The following is a 14,830-nucleotide window of genomic DNA, read 5'->3' as shown; positions in this document are numbered from 1 at the left end:
TGAGGATGTCGGAAATCTAAAGCAACACACAAAAAATGCTGGAACATCCATGGAAATTCATGGATAGTCCATGTTTCAGGCTGAAATCCTTCTTGAGGACTATGGTCACTATCTCTGAAATGTTCTTCCATGGACAGATCTGACACCTGACCTGGTTCACTGCCGAGTACCAGATCCAGAATGGTCTCTTGCTAGTCGGCCTGTCTACATATTGAGTCAGGAATCCTTCCTGGACACACTTAACAAATTTTGCCCCATCTGAACCTTTTGCACTAAGGATGTGCCAATCAATATTCGGGAGGTTGAAGTCCCCCATGACAACAACCCTGTTACTTTTGCACATTTCCAAAATCTGCCTCCCTATCAGCTCCTCAGTGTGTCTGTTGCTATTGGGATGTCTATGGAATACTCCCAACAGAGTGATTGTTCCTTTCTGTTTCTGACGTCCACCCACACTGACCTAGTACAGTGGACAATCCCTCCAGGATGTCCTCCCTTTCTGCATCTGTGGTACTATTCCAGATTAGCAACGGCACTCCCCCATCTCTTTTACCTCCCTCCCTGTCCCTTTGGAAACATCTAAACCCCAGAAGATCCAGCAGCTTTTTCTGCCCTTGTACAGACAAGTCTCTGTAGTGGTCACAACATTGTAGCTCCAGCTACTGACCCGTGCTCTAAGTCCATCACTTGCATTAAAATAGACACACTTCAAACCATCCCAACTGACTGCGGTTTTGCCCTGCTAACTTTCTATCCTTCCTCACAGTCTCTCTACAGGCTGCATCTGCCTATAGACTAGGGGTCGCCAACCCGTCGATCGCGATCGACTGGTCGATCTTTGAGACTTTCCCAGTCAATCCCGAAAAAAATAAAAAATAAATACACAAATACTGTTGTAATGTGAGCATTATAAAAGTAAGTAATACTAATTAGGATAATGGTAATATAGCAATACTTTTTGCTACAAAGCTGTTTGTAAAGAGAGATTGTTTCCGGGTTGCGGGGTTTTAGTTCCATTCTTTCTGCCCAGTGCGCATGTGTGTAGCACCCCCGCCATGCACCGCGTTTTCAGCGTAGCTTGTGCTGCATCAAAGTGACCAATTAGATTAGATAAGAGTACAGACTGTCGCAAACATCAATATACGGCAGTGTCCCCAACCTCCGGGCCGCGAAGCATGCAGGGGTGCAGCGGTAGTCGGGATGCACACAGCACATCTTTAAGAAAAAAAAGCCGAAATAAACAAGCTAATTAATGAGGTGAATGTCAGCTCAGATCAGAGGCGATACAATCGGCACTCGCTCGTGATATCGATAACATGGCGGAGGCTCCACGAAAGGCGGCGAAAACATACAAATTCCATCCGGAATGGGAAGAGGAATTTCTGTTTACCTTGGTGAAAGACAAGTGTGTATGTATGTTGTGCCACCAAACACAAGCACTGACTAAAAGAGGGAATCTGGAGCGGCACCACAACACCAACCATCAGGAATTTAAAGACACCTACCCCCCAAAGAGCGCGATTCGTGCCTGGAAAGTTGAGGAGCTGAAATCGGGGTTGAAGGCCCAGCAATCGTTTTTCACAAAACATGCTGCTCAAAATAAGGCTGCTATTGAAGCATCATTTCGTGTAAGTCACCTTTTGGCTAAACACAAGAAGCCTTTTACAGATGGCGATTTATTCAAGGAAGCAATGGCCATTACCGCAGAGACTGTTTTTAATGACTTTAAAAACAAAAACGACATCACAACCGCAATACCTAATATACCGCTTGGCCCTGCAACAGTGACAAGGAGGGTAGAGTCACCGTCAGAGGACATGAATATTTTTCACTACAGTTCGATGAATCCCTGGTTGTAATGTAAACAGCTCAGCTTGTTGTAGTTGTCAGAATGGCTTTCCAGGATTTTACAACAAAGGAGGACTTCCTCACTCTTTTGCAATTAAAGGAAAGAACGAGAGGTGAGGATATTTACAATGAGTTTAAAAAATATATCCATGAAAATGACATCCCCATTCATAAACTGGTGGCAATTACTACTAATGGGGCCGAGCAATGCGCGGTGTGCACGTTGGTTTCATAGCACTGTGCCGTAATGACCCTGATTTTCCCAGCTTCCTGGATCGTCACTGTGTGATTCATCAGCAAGCCTTGGCTGGGAAGGTCGTGGACTTTTCTAATGTAATGACACTGGTGGTCAAACTGATAAACGTGACGCGAGCAAAAGCGCTTCAGCACCGCTTATTCAAGGCGTTATTGGATGAGCTCGATGCTGCTTACGGAGACATAATTCTTCATGCTGATGTTCAATGGTTGAATCGCAGCAAAGTGCTGCAACAATTTGTTCACTTGCTGCCTGAGATAAAGACTTTCCTGTCAACAAGAAACGAGGAGCACGAGGAACTGTCAGATGGTGCATGGCTACTGGATTTAGCGTTTCTGACAGACATAACGGCTAAATTAAACGCACTTAATAACGAGCTCATGGGAAAAGACCAACACCTAACCCACATGATAAGCGCAGTAAATGCGCTTAAGGCCAAGCTCGGTGTTTGGATTTCAAATTTAAAGAACGGGAGGCTGACACACTTTCCCAACTTGGAAAAAATGTTACCAGCCATCACGGGAAAAAATGCTTTTCGCTCTGAGCAGTACTGTGCTCACTTAGACAAACTGTTCTGCGCTTTGGGGAGTTAAACGTCATGAAAGATATCGCTGCATTTATTTCAAACCCATTCCTGCCAATCGATATAGAACAGATAGCAGCCAAACTCCAGCAAGTATTTGGTGTGCCAAGTGATTCTGAAATGGAAATAATTGATTTGCAAAATGACATCAAGCTTAAAGCAAGATCAGGGGACGGTGACTTTTGGGGGCTTGTCAGCAGGGAGGAGTTTCCTTATCTCACCGCATGTGCACTAAAAGCCAGTGCCTACTTTGGGTCAACTTATCTGTGTGAGATTGCATTTTCACAGATGAAAATTATTAAATCTAAGTACAGGAGCTCTCTTACTCAGACACCTCACAGACTGTCTCAGACTGGCTGTCTGTAGTTATGAGCCAAATTTCAGGGAACTAGCAGAAAGTATTCAGCCCCAGTCATCACACTGAGTGCAACAGTCAATTTTTATTCATTTATTTCTCGTGTTGAAATAAAACTAAATAATGAAACAGAATTAAAGGTGTGAAGTATTGTAATATTCTTAAAGAAAGACAGCTGTGGCCTGCTTGATATGCCAGTTACAGTGTTTTCTTGTTTGAACTAATTTGAAAGTTTGACAAAAGTATTTTGTGTAATTCAAAGACATTTAGCCCAAATAAAAGGCCTCAAATTGTAAGTACAATCTGAGCTGTTTTTTCTCTAAACGATTTAGTAGGTAGATCTTGCCTTTCACTAAGGTTGAGGTAGGGGATCTTGGGCTTAAAAAGGTTGGTGACCACTAAGGTAGACCAAATGCCCCAACAACTGACTTATCACTCTGGTTCCCATCCACCTATCAATCCAGTTTAAACCTTCCCCTACAGCTCTAGTAAGGATTCAAAGTAAACTTATTATCAAAGTATGTATGCAGTATACAACCCTGAGATTCATCTCCCACAGACATGGAATAAAGAAAAACCTCAATCCCCACCCCCATGCGCAAACTAAAACAAATCTCGCAAAACTTCTCAGAAAACAAAAGGGAAGTAAAAAGAGGAAGCACTTCACACACTTATCCTTAAGGGAGATATTTCTTTTTATTCGTTCTAGACTATTCATCAAATATGCATGTTTGTCATCGAATTCCCAACTCAGCGGCCCTCCCAGTCACACACTGTTTGGGGGAAGGAGGATATCACACTCCCCACCTAGGGTCACCCCACTCCTGCCCCAGTCCAAATAACCCCTCCTTCTAACCTCCTCCACCCCCCATTCTCTATCACTCCTCAAACACCCATCTCCTCTGCCCTCCACTCTCCTCAACATTTAACATTTCCTCTCAATCTAATCGCTCTCCCTGTAACCCCTTCACCCTATCCAACCCCACATTCCCCTCACTCCCTGTCCCTCTAATTCCTTACCCTTGCTTCCCCCTCCCAATACAACCATGACCATCTTCATTCCTGCCAATCAAACCCTCCCTCTAACACCCCCATCCACTCTCTGATCCCTCTCCCACTCTAACCACACCCTGCTACCCCTCAGCTCCCTTGGTCCTCCTCCTTTTAACCTTCCACACTCTCTGACTCCAGACCCCCTCAGTCCCCCTCCTAATTCAAACCCCACTCCCTCTGCTCCCACTCTAACAACCCCACCCTTTCTACTTCCACACTCCCCCTATTCTCCCTCCCTCTCCCCTCTCTCCAACTTCCCCTCTCCCACCAGCTCCCCTCCCTCTCCATTCCCTGTCGTCCATGAGAATGGGCCGAGTCTCAGTCCATTCTCCCCCACTCTCTGTGACCTCTCCCCGCCCTCAGAGCTAAAGGAGGCAGCGGGCTTGCGGCAGTGGAACAGCAGACGGAAGGCAGCCATGTAGCCCTGGCGGAACTGGCGGTTCATGGCAGCATAGAGCAGTGGGTTCAGGCAGCTGTTGAGCCAGGTCAGATTGCCAACTGCCATCTGGGCCACAGCTGGGGCAGCATACAACCCACCCAGCAGGTGCAGCGCACAGAAAGGCAGGTAACAGCCCAGGTACACCAGGAACATGGCAAAACACATGGTTGTTACCCGTCGGAACTCCCGATCCCTCCCCATCTTGACCCGCCCCAACCTTGACTGGCACTTGGGCCTTCCCCCCGAGGTGCCAGCACGCCCCTTTCCTGAGCTGGGGGCCTCAGGCCTGCTCCTCGCACTCTCTTCCAAGTCTGTAGACCTCTCTTCCATCGTGTCCTCCACTGCCTGCATCTTTTCAGCCGGTGCACCCAGCTGAACCTTCCCATAGCGGCTGAGGGCGCGGGTGGTCTGGCGCAGGCGGCGGTGCAGAAGGAAGTAGCAGACAGCAATGGCTCCCAGGCCTAGGCCGAAGGTGAGGAAGTGCAGGATCGTGGTGTAAGGCCGGCCATCGGTGCGGTGGAAGGTGCAGCTGCAGACATTCGACAGGAAGTTGAAGACACTCCAGAAGGGGGCCAGGCAAGAGGCTGAGAGGAGCCAGGGCATGACCAGGGCCAGGGCCCAGCCCCGCCTCCTGCTGGCCCGGTGGAAGGCTTCCGGCTTAGCCACAAGGGTGTAGCGGCTACCAGCCACTAGGGCCAGGCTGAGGATGGAGACCAGGTTGAGAGTGAAGATAAGCAGGCCGAAAACCCGGCAGGAGGCTAGACCCCAGTCCCAGACGCCCCGCAAGTAGGTATAGACAGCCAGTGGCTGGAGCAGGCCACAGTAGGCTAGGTCAGCCAGCGTCAGGTTGAGGATGAGCAGGTTGAAGGGGGTACGGAGCCGGCGGTCGGCGGCAAAGGCCAGCAGGGTAAGCCCGTTGCCTGCCACCCCAAGTGCTGTCACCCCGCTGCCCAGCACTGCCCCAAACAGGCGATAGGAAGCTGTGGAGTTGTTGCAGGTGAAGGCCATGCTCTTGTTGGAGTCCATTGGGCAGTGGCCTGAAGGAGGGGGAGAGAGGGATGGGTGGGGAGGGAGAATGGTGGAAGGGGAGGAGGGAGATGGAAGGGGAGAAATGGGAGGGGAGGGGTAGGGGTAGGGGAGAGGGAGAGGGGAAGGAGAAGAGGGAGAAGAGGGAGGAGGAGGGAGGGAGGCGAAGTGAAGGGGGATGGAGGAAAAGGGGGCAGGTGATGGAGGGGGAAGAGGAGGAGGGAATGGGAGGAAGGAGGGGGGTGAGAGAGAGGGGTCAGTAGAATGAGGAAGTGAGGAGTGAGGGGAAGAGGGCGGGGGACAGAGGAAAGAGTTCGGAAGGAGATGGAGAGGTTGATTTGTGTTTGGGGAGAAGGGACAGGAGAGGTGGAATCAGTAGGAGGAAGGTATGGGGGAGAGGGGAATGGCAAGGGAGGGAAGGAGAGGGTAGGGGAGCGGGGTTGGAAGGGAGGTTGGGGAAGGAGGGATGAGGATGGGCAGCAAGGGAGTGGGGGGTGGTAGGTGGGAGAGGGAGGGGTAGGGTAAAAGAGGGAAGGGTGAGGTGAATGAATATAGAGATAAGAGGGAGGGGGAGGGAAGGGAGAAATGGGAGGATGGTAAGGGAGAAAGGGAAGTGTTAGAAGGGAGTGTGGAAGGAGGGAAGAGGAGAGGAGGGGGAAAAGAAAGAAAGACAGAGAGTCAGGTGAGGGTGATGTACAGCAGGAGGAAGTAGGCCATTTGGCTCAACAAGTCCCAGCCCTTTCCCTGTAAGTAGCCCATATCCCTCTAAACCTTTCCTATCCACATATCCCGCCCCAGTGTTGTAATTCTACATGGAACACGGAACAGCGCTGCACAGAAACAGGCCCGTAGGCCCAATCAGTTCATGCAGAGTCAGATTCCCATTCAATTCTCTCCTGCCCATTTTCCTCCATTGATGCTGATCGACCCATTTAGTTTGAGTCCAGCAGTCAATACCATTTTGCTTCAGAGACATACAACAGTCATTTGGTTCACTGCTTTTAACAAAAGGACCTGTAGCTATTTGCATATATTTAAAAAAAGGAATAAGAGCCAGCAAGGTGACTACTATTTTGTCAGTGAGGATGTGCTGGCTCTGACATTCTACCATTCACAATCATGGCTGATTCTGAACCTCATTTTCAACCTTTTATTCTGAAGCTATATGGCCTACCTTTAAATTCTTAGAAATCTACAACACATTACAGGCCCATCGGCCTACAATGTTGTGACGACCATGTAACCAACTCTAGAAATGGCCTAGAATTTCCCTACCACATAGCCCTCTATTTTTCTAAGCTCCATGTACCTATCTAAGAGGCTCTTAAAAGAGACTCTTTTAACCATCTCCACTGCTGGCGGTGGCAATGCATTTCACGCACCCACCACTCTCTGTGTGGAAAAACGTACCCCTGACATCCCCACTTTACCTACTTCCAAGCACCTTAAAAAACTATGCTCCCTTGTGGCAGCCATTTCAGCCCTGGGAAAAAGCCTCTGACCATCCACACGATCAATGCCTCTCATCATCTTATACACCTCTAACAGGTCACCTCTCATCCTCCGTCATTCCAAAGAGAAAAGGCCGAGTTCACTCAACCTATTCTCATAAGGCATGCTCCCCAATCCAGGGAACATCCTTGTAAATCTCCTCTGCACCATTTCTATAGTTTCCACATCCTTCCTGTAGTGAGGTGATCAGAACTGAGCACGGTATTCCAAGCGGGGTCCAACCAGGGTCCTATATAGCTGCAACATTACTTCATGGCTGTTGAACTCAATCCCACGGTTGATGAAGGCCAACATACCACATGCCTTCTTAACCACACTGTCAACCTGTGCAGCAGCTTTGAGTGTCCTATGGACATGGACCCTAAGATCTCGCTGATCCTCCACACTGCCAAGAGTCTTGCCATTAATACTACATTCTGTCTTCAAATTTCACCTACCAAAATGAACCACCTCACATTTATCTGGGTTGAACTCCATCTGCCACTTCTCAGCCCAGTTCTACATCCTATCGATGTCCTGCTGTAACCTCTGACAACCCTCTACATTATCCACAACACCCCCAACCTTTGTGTCATCAGCAAACTACTAACCCACCCTTCTACTTCTTCATCCAGGTCATTTATAAAAATCACAAAGGGGAGGGGTCCCAGAACAGATCCCTACAGAACACCATTGGTCACCGACCTCCATGCAGAATATGATCCATCTACAACCACTCTTTGCCTTCTTCCACAAAGCAAGGGCTGCTTGGATCCCATGCTTCCTTACTTTCTGAATGAGCTTTGCATGGGGAACCTTATCAAATGCCTTATTGAAATCCATATACACTACATCCACTGTTCTGTCTTCATCAGTGTGTTTTGTTACATTCTCAAAGAATTCATTCAGGCTTGTAAGGCACAACCTGCCCTTGACAAAGCCATGCTGGCTAACCCTAATCAGATATGTTTCTCCAAATGCTCATAAATCCTGCCTCTCAGGATCTTCTCCAACAACTTACCCACCACTGAAGTAAGACTCACAGGTCTATAATTTCCTGGATTATCTCTTCTCCCGTCTTGAACAAGGGAACATTTTCAACCTTTCAATCCTTTGGTTTTTCTCCTGTCCCTATTGTTGATGCAAAGATCATTGCCAGAGGCTCAGTCATCTCCTCCCTTGCCTCCCACAGTAGCCTGGGGTACATCTCGTCCGGTCCTTGCAATTTATCTAACTTAATACTTTCGAAAGCTCCAGCACATTCTCGTTCTTAATGCCTATACGCTCAAGCATTTCAGTCAACTGTAAGTCATCCCTACGATCGCCAAAGTCCTTTTCAGTGATGAATACTGAAGCAAAGTGTTCATTAAGTATCTCCGCTGTCTCCTCCAACTCCATTCACACATTTTCACCATCACACCTGATTGGTCCTATTCTCTCACGTCTTATCCTCTTGCTCTTCACTTGTAGAATGCCTTGGGGTTTTCCTTAATCCTGCTCGCCAAGGCCTTCTCATGGCCTCTTCTGGCTCTCATAATTCCATTCTTAAATTCCTTCCTGCTAGCCTTATAATCTTCTAGATCTCTATCATTACCTAGTTTTTTGAACCTTTCGTAAACTCTTCTTTTCTTCTTGACTAGATTTACAACAGCCTTTGTACACCATGGTTCCTGTACCCTACCATCCTGTCCGTCTCATTAGAACGTACCTATGTAGAACTCCATGCAAATGTCCCCTGAACATTTGCCACATTTCGTCCATACGTTTCCCCGAGAACATCTGTTCCCAATTTATGCTTCCAAGTTCCTGCCTGATAGCCTCATATTTCCCCTTACTCCAATTAAACACTTTTCTAACTTGTCTGTTCCTATCGCTCTCCAATGCTATGGTAAAGGAGATAGAATTATGATCACTATCTCCAAAATGCTCTCCCACTGAGAGACCTGACACCTGACCAGGTTCATTTCCCAATACCAGATCGAGTACAGCCTCTCCCCTTGTAGGCTTATCTACATATTGTGTCAAGGAACCTTCCTGAACACACCTAACAAACTCCACCCCATCTAAACCCCTCACTCTAGGGAGATGCCAATCGATATACCCTCCTAAATGGCAAATTGGTTTGTTATTGTCACTTTGTTTTAGACATATGTATTCAGATTGTTTTATCACATCAGTAAATTGAGGTAGAACAAGGTAAAACAATAACAGGATGCTGAATAAAGTGTCACAGTTACAGAGAAGGTGCAGTGCGGGCAGACAGTAAGATGTGAGGGTGACTGCAAGGTCGATTGTAAGGTCAAGTGTCCATTTTTATCATCGTGTTCCCTCTGAACTTCCTCCATTTCAAGGTGACTAGACCCAATGTCTCTTCATGACCAATTTTTATTGACGCACCATAGAAAAGCATCCTGTCTGGATATAACACGGCTTGATATGACATCTGGTCTGCCCGTGAGCACAAGAAACTGCAGAGAGTTGTGAATACAAGTCAGCATCACAGAAACCAGCCTCCCCTGTATGGACGCTCTCCGCACTTTTCACAGCCTCAGTAAAGCAGCCAGCATCATCAAAAACCCCATCCACCCTGGACATTCTCTCTTCTCCCGCCTCCCATCAGGCAGGAGGTACAAAAGCCTGAAAGCATGATCCACCAGGCCGAAGGACAGCTTCTATGTTGGTAGTATCAAACTCTTGAACATGATGGGCTCTTGATCTCACAATCTCTCTCATTATTGTCTGTCGGCTCTGTGTTTACACTTTATTCTGCATTCTGCTTTCCTTTTCAGTACCTTCATATACTGTTATATAGACTGATCTGTCTAGATGGCATGCAAATAAAAGTTTTTCACTGTATGTGTGACAATAATAAACCGATTTACCAACTCACCAAACTGCTCCATCTGGGTGAATCTGTCCTGCCCCCTCTCTTAAGGTTGCATGGTAATGCTTTATAAAGCATTGGTCAGACCAATTTAGGATATTGTGAGCAGTTTTGGGCCCCATATTTAAGAAAGGATGTGCTGGAATTGGAGAGGGTCTGGAGGAGGTTCACGAGAATGATTGCAGGAATGAACGAGTTAATGTATGAGGAACGCTTGATGGCTCTGGGACTGCACTCACTGGTGTTTAGAAGAATGGCGTGGGTGGGGGTTGGTGGGAATCTCTTGATAGTTTGAAACCTATTGAATATTGAAAGACCAAGATAGAGTGGACATGGAGAGGATGTTTCCTGTAGTGGGGAAGTCTAGGTTCAGAGAGCACAGACTCAGTGGGGACGCCCACTTAGAACAGAGATGAGGAGGAATTTCTTTAGTCAGTGGTTGGTGAATCTGTGGAATGCATTGCCACAGGCGACTGCGGAGGCCAAGTCACCAAACCTGATCACAGGACAATCTACAATGAAAAATTAACCCATCTGGTACATCTGTGGACTGTGGGAGGAAACTGGAGGACCTGGGGAAAACCAAGTAAAGATAACAAGTGTAGGGAACCTTGGTTTTCAAGAGATATTGAGGCCCTGGTTAAGAGAAAAAACCAGGTGCATAGCAGGTATCAGCAGGTAGAAACTAATGAGATGATAATGGAGTAAAGAAATGCAAAAGAACACTAAAGAAAGATCAGGAAGGCTGTAAGAAGGCTTTAAGTTTCTCCTGCAGACAAGCTGAAGGAGAATCCTAAGGGATTCTACAGATATGTTAAGAGCAAAAGGAGTACAAGGGACAAAATTGGCCCTCTGGAAGATCAGAATGGAAATACATGTGTGGAGCCAAAACAGATGGGGGAGATCTTAAATTAATTCTTGGTATCTGTATTTACTCAGAAGACAGATACAGAGTCTATAGAGCTGAGACAAAATGACATCAACTTCTTGGACCCTATATAGATTACAGAGGAGGAGGCATTTGCTACCCTGAGGTAAATCCACAGGGCCTGTTAACATGTTCCCTCGGACCCCACAGGAAGCAAGTGAATAAATTGCTGGGGCCCAAGCAGAGATATTTAAATCAACCTTAACAACAGGAGAGATACCAGAGGATTGGAGGATAGCCAATGTTGTTCCACTGTTTAAAAAAGGCTCTAAACAGAAACCAGGAAATCAAAGGCCAATGGGTCTGACATCAGTTGTGGGAAAGTTATTGGAAGGTTTTCTAAGGGACTGGATATACAAGTATTTAGATAGACATGGACTGATTCTGGAATAGTCAGCATGGCTTCGTGCATGGTATGTCATGTCTAACTAATCTTACAGAGTTTTTCAAGGAAGTTACCAGGAAAGTTGATGAAGGCAATGCAGTGGATGTAGTCTAAGTGTACTTTAGCAAGGTACTTGACAAGGTCCTGTATGGGAGGTTGGTCAGGAAGGTTCAGTTACTTGCCATTCAAGATGAGGTAGTAAATTGGATTAGACATTGGCTTTGTGGGAGAAGCCAGAGAGTGGTAGGAGAGGGTTGCCTCTCTGACTGGAGGCCTGTGACTAGTGGAGTGCCACAGGGACTGGTGCTCAGTCCATTGTTGTTTGTCATCTACATTAAGTGATCTGGATGATAATGTGGTAAACTGGATCAGCAAACTTGCGGATGACACCAAGACTGGGGCTGTAGTGGACAGTGAGGAAGATGATCATGGCTTGCAGTGGGATCTGGACAAGCTGGAAAAATGGGCTGAAAAATGACAGATGGAATTTAATGCAGACAAGTGTGAGATGTTGCTCTTTGGGAGGACCAACCAGGGTAGGTCTCACACAGTGAATGGTTCATCACTGAGGAGTGTGGTCGAACAAAGGAATCTGGGAACACAGGTACATAATTCGTTGAAAGCGGTGTCACAGGTAGATAGGTTCGTAAAGAAAGCTTTTGGCACATTGACCTTCATAAATTAAAGTATTGAATACAGGAGATGGGATATTATGTTGAAGTTGTATAAGATGTTGGTGAGGCCTAATTTGAAGTATTGTGTGCAGTTTTGGTTAGTTACCTACAGGAAAGATGTAAACAAGGTTGAAAAAGTACAGAGAAAATTTATAAGGATGTTGCCAGGTCTGGCAGACCCGAGTTATAAGGAAAGATTGATTAGGTTAGGACTTCACTCTTTAGAATGTAGAAGATCGAGAAGAGATTTGATGGAGGTATACAAAATGATGAGGGGTATAAATGGGGTAAGTGCAAGCAGGCTTTTTCCACTGAGGTTGGGTGGGAGTACAACCAGAGGTCACAGGTTAAGACTGAAAGGTGAGGTTTAAGGGGAACATGAGGGGAAACTTCTTCACTCAGAGGGTTATGAAGGTGTGGACTGAGCAGCCAGCACAAGTGGTCCATGTGAGATCGATTTCAACATTTAAGAGAAGTTTGGATAGATACGTGGATGGTAGGGATATGGAGGGCTATGGTCCCAGTGCAGGTCGATGGGAGTAGGGAGTTTAAATGGTTTTGGCTGGACTAGATGGGCTGAAGGGCCTGTTTCTGTGCTGTACTTCTCTATGACTCTATAGTCTCTCAGGCACCATCATATCCCCTCCTTGTGTCCAGTTCCCCTGAGTCCTCAGTGCTGTGATGTTTGTTTCTCCTTTTTAAGTCCTCCCAATGATCTGCCGCCATCATCCAAGTGGGCTGGGGGAGGGGGTGATGGGATGAGCAGAGAATTCCATACGTTCTGCTCCTTCTGGGGAGATGACACCCCCTCAGAGCTCAGTATTAACTGCACCAAACCCTTCCCTCCCCAACCTGGTAACCATGTCCCCTTCTTCAAGACCCACCCACTGATGGAAGCATTTCATCATCTTTCCTGCCAAGCTAACGTTCTCAGAACATACAATGTTGAACAGTACGGCACAGGAACAGGCCCTTTGTCCCATTATGTCTGGGGTGAAAATAATGCCAGATTAAACTAATCCCTTCTGCCTCAACACTGTCCATATCCCTTCATTCCCTACACATACATGTGTCTGTGTAAGAGCCTCTTAAACGACTTGATCATGTCTGCCTCCACTACCACCTCTGGCAGCACATTTCAGGCACCCCAGTCTCTGTGTAAAACAAAACTTGCCCCACATCTCCTTTAAACCTACCTCTCTCACCTTAAATGCATGTGCTCTAGTATTAAACCCTGATACTGACTGTCTACTCATCTATGCCTCTCAATCTTATAAACCTCTCTCAGGACCCCTCTCAGCCTCTGTCACTCCAGAGGCAACAACCCCAGTTCATCCCATCTCCCCTTATGGTTCATGTCCTCTAATTCAGGCTGTATCCTGGCAAACCTCTTCTGCACCCTCTCCTGAGTCTCCTTCCCAGTGGAGCTGATGTTCTCAGTAGCTCCCATCTACTTCAATGCAACACCCACATGGTCTAGTTCTCAGTCCATTTACTCCACCCCCGCACAGTTTAACGACCCACAGTCTAATTCCCCCCCCCCTTACTACTCGCAAACTTTAATACCCCACTATCCAACTCCGGTTTACTCTCCTTACCTGAACAGATTCCGCCGCTGTCTCTTTAACTTCTGTATTGTCGCATCACGGAGGATGTTAATTTCGAAATTGTTGCATTTTGAACAAACGACTATTAAGGTGGCTGTCGAAATCAGGAACAGTAATTGTTTTTGACCGATTACACAATCTGCACAGCTTCATGGGAAAGCAGAAGTGAAAGGAGGGAGGGAGGGAAAGAGGGTGTGAGGAGTAAGGGATGAGTGAGGAAAGGTGAGAGATTGGGAGCAGAAGAGAAGAGAGATTGGGATAGAAGAAAAGGGAGGGAGAATTCGAGATGGTGGAGAGAAGAGGAGGGGAGGGGGATGGATAGAGACAAAGCGAGCAAGGAAAAATAGGATAGGGAGGAGGGGTCAGAGAGAGTGGAAAGGGAAGCGATGGGGAGAGCAGAGAGAGAAAGGGTAAGAGAGTGGAGGAGGGCAGAGAGAGAAGGGGAAAGAGATACAGGTGGGGTTGAAGAGGGGTAGAGAGGGGGAGGGAGAGTGGAGATTGGGGGAGAGCCAATGGGGGCAGAGAGGGTGGCATTGGGGGAGGGTGGATGGTCAGAATCTTTGCTATAAGACCATAAGACATAGAGGCAGAATTAGGCCATTCAGCCCATCAAGTCCACTCACTATTCAATGACGGCTGATTTATTATCCCTCTCAACCCCATTCTTCTGTCTTCTCCACATAACCTTTGATGTCCTTATTAATCAAGCACCTATAAACTTTAATTGCACTCAATTACTTGGCCTCCACAGCCATCTATGACAATGAATTCCACAGATTCACTAGCCACTGGTTTAAGAAATTCCCCCTCATCTCTGTTCTAAATGTATGTCGTATTCTGAGTCTGTGCCCTCTGCTCCTAGACTCTCCCACTACAGGAAACATCCTCTTCTCATCTAGGCCTTTCATTATTCAATAGATTTCAATGGGATCTCACCTCATTGTGAGTACAGGCCCAGAATCATCAAATGCTTCTCACATTAACCCTTTCATTCCCAGAATCTCCTCTGGACCCTCTGCAATGCCAGCATATCCTTTCTTAGATATGGGGCATAATACTGTTCCAAGTGTGGTCTGACCAGTGCCTTATAAAGCCTCAGCATTACATCCTTGCTTTTATATTCTAGTCCTCTTGAAATGGCAGCCATGGTGGTTCTCATCAGCAAGAACAATGAGTCAGCATACAGAGAGGAGGTGCAGTGGCTAACAGACTGGTGCAGAGCCAACAACCTGTCTCTGAATGTGAACAAAACAAAAGAGATGGTTGTTGACTTCTGGAGGACACAGAGCGACCACTCTCCA

The 14,830-nt window shown here is 46.9% G+C and overlaps 1 protein-coding gene across 1 annotated transcript; it reads right to left on the bottom strand.

Annotated features, from left to right (window-relative positions):
- Window positions 1–4,318: 4,318 nt before the first annotated feature.
- Window positions 4,319–13,621, bottom strand: LOC140191517 (G-protein coupled receptor 84-like). The gene is made up of 2 exons (XM_072248969.1): window positions 13,521–13,621; window positions 4,319–5,571 (listed from the first exon to the last, which is right to left on the bottom strand). Exon 2 carries the CDS (start codon window positions 5,558–5,560, stop codon window positions 4,319–4,321), a length of 1,242 nt encoding a protein of 413 aa, XP_072105070.1. The 5' UTR covers window positions 5,561–5,571; window positions 13,521–13,621.
- Between the last annotated feature and the right edge of the window lie 1,209 nt (window positions 13,622–14,830).

This window comes from Mobula birostris, chromosome X (assembly GCF_030028105.1).
Source record: "Mobula birostris isolate sMobBir1 chromosome X, sMobBir1.hap1, whole genome shotgun sequence".
Lineage (NCBI taxonomy): Eukaryota > Metazoa > Chordata > Chondrichthyes > Myliobatiformes > Myliobatidae > Mobula > Mobula birostris.
The sequence above is the reverse complement of the archived record's forward strand: the minus strand, read 5'-3'. Positions and strand labels throughout refer to the sequence as shown.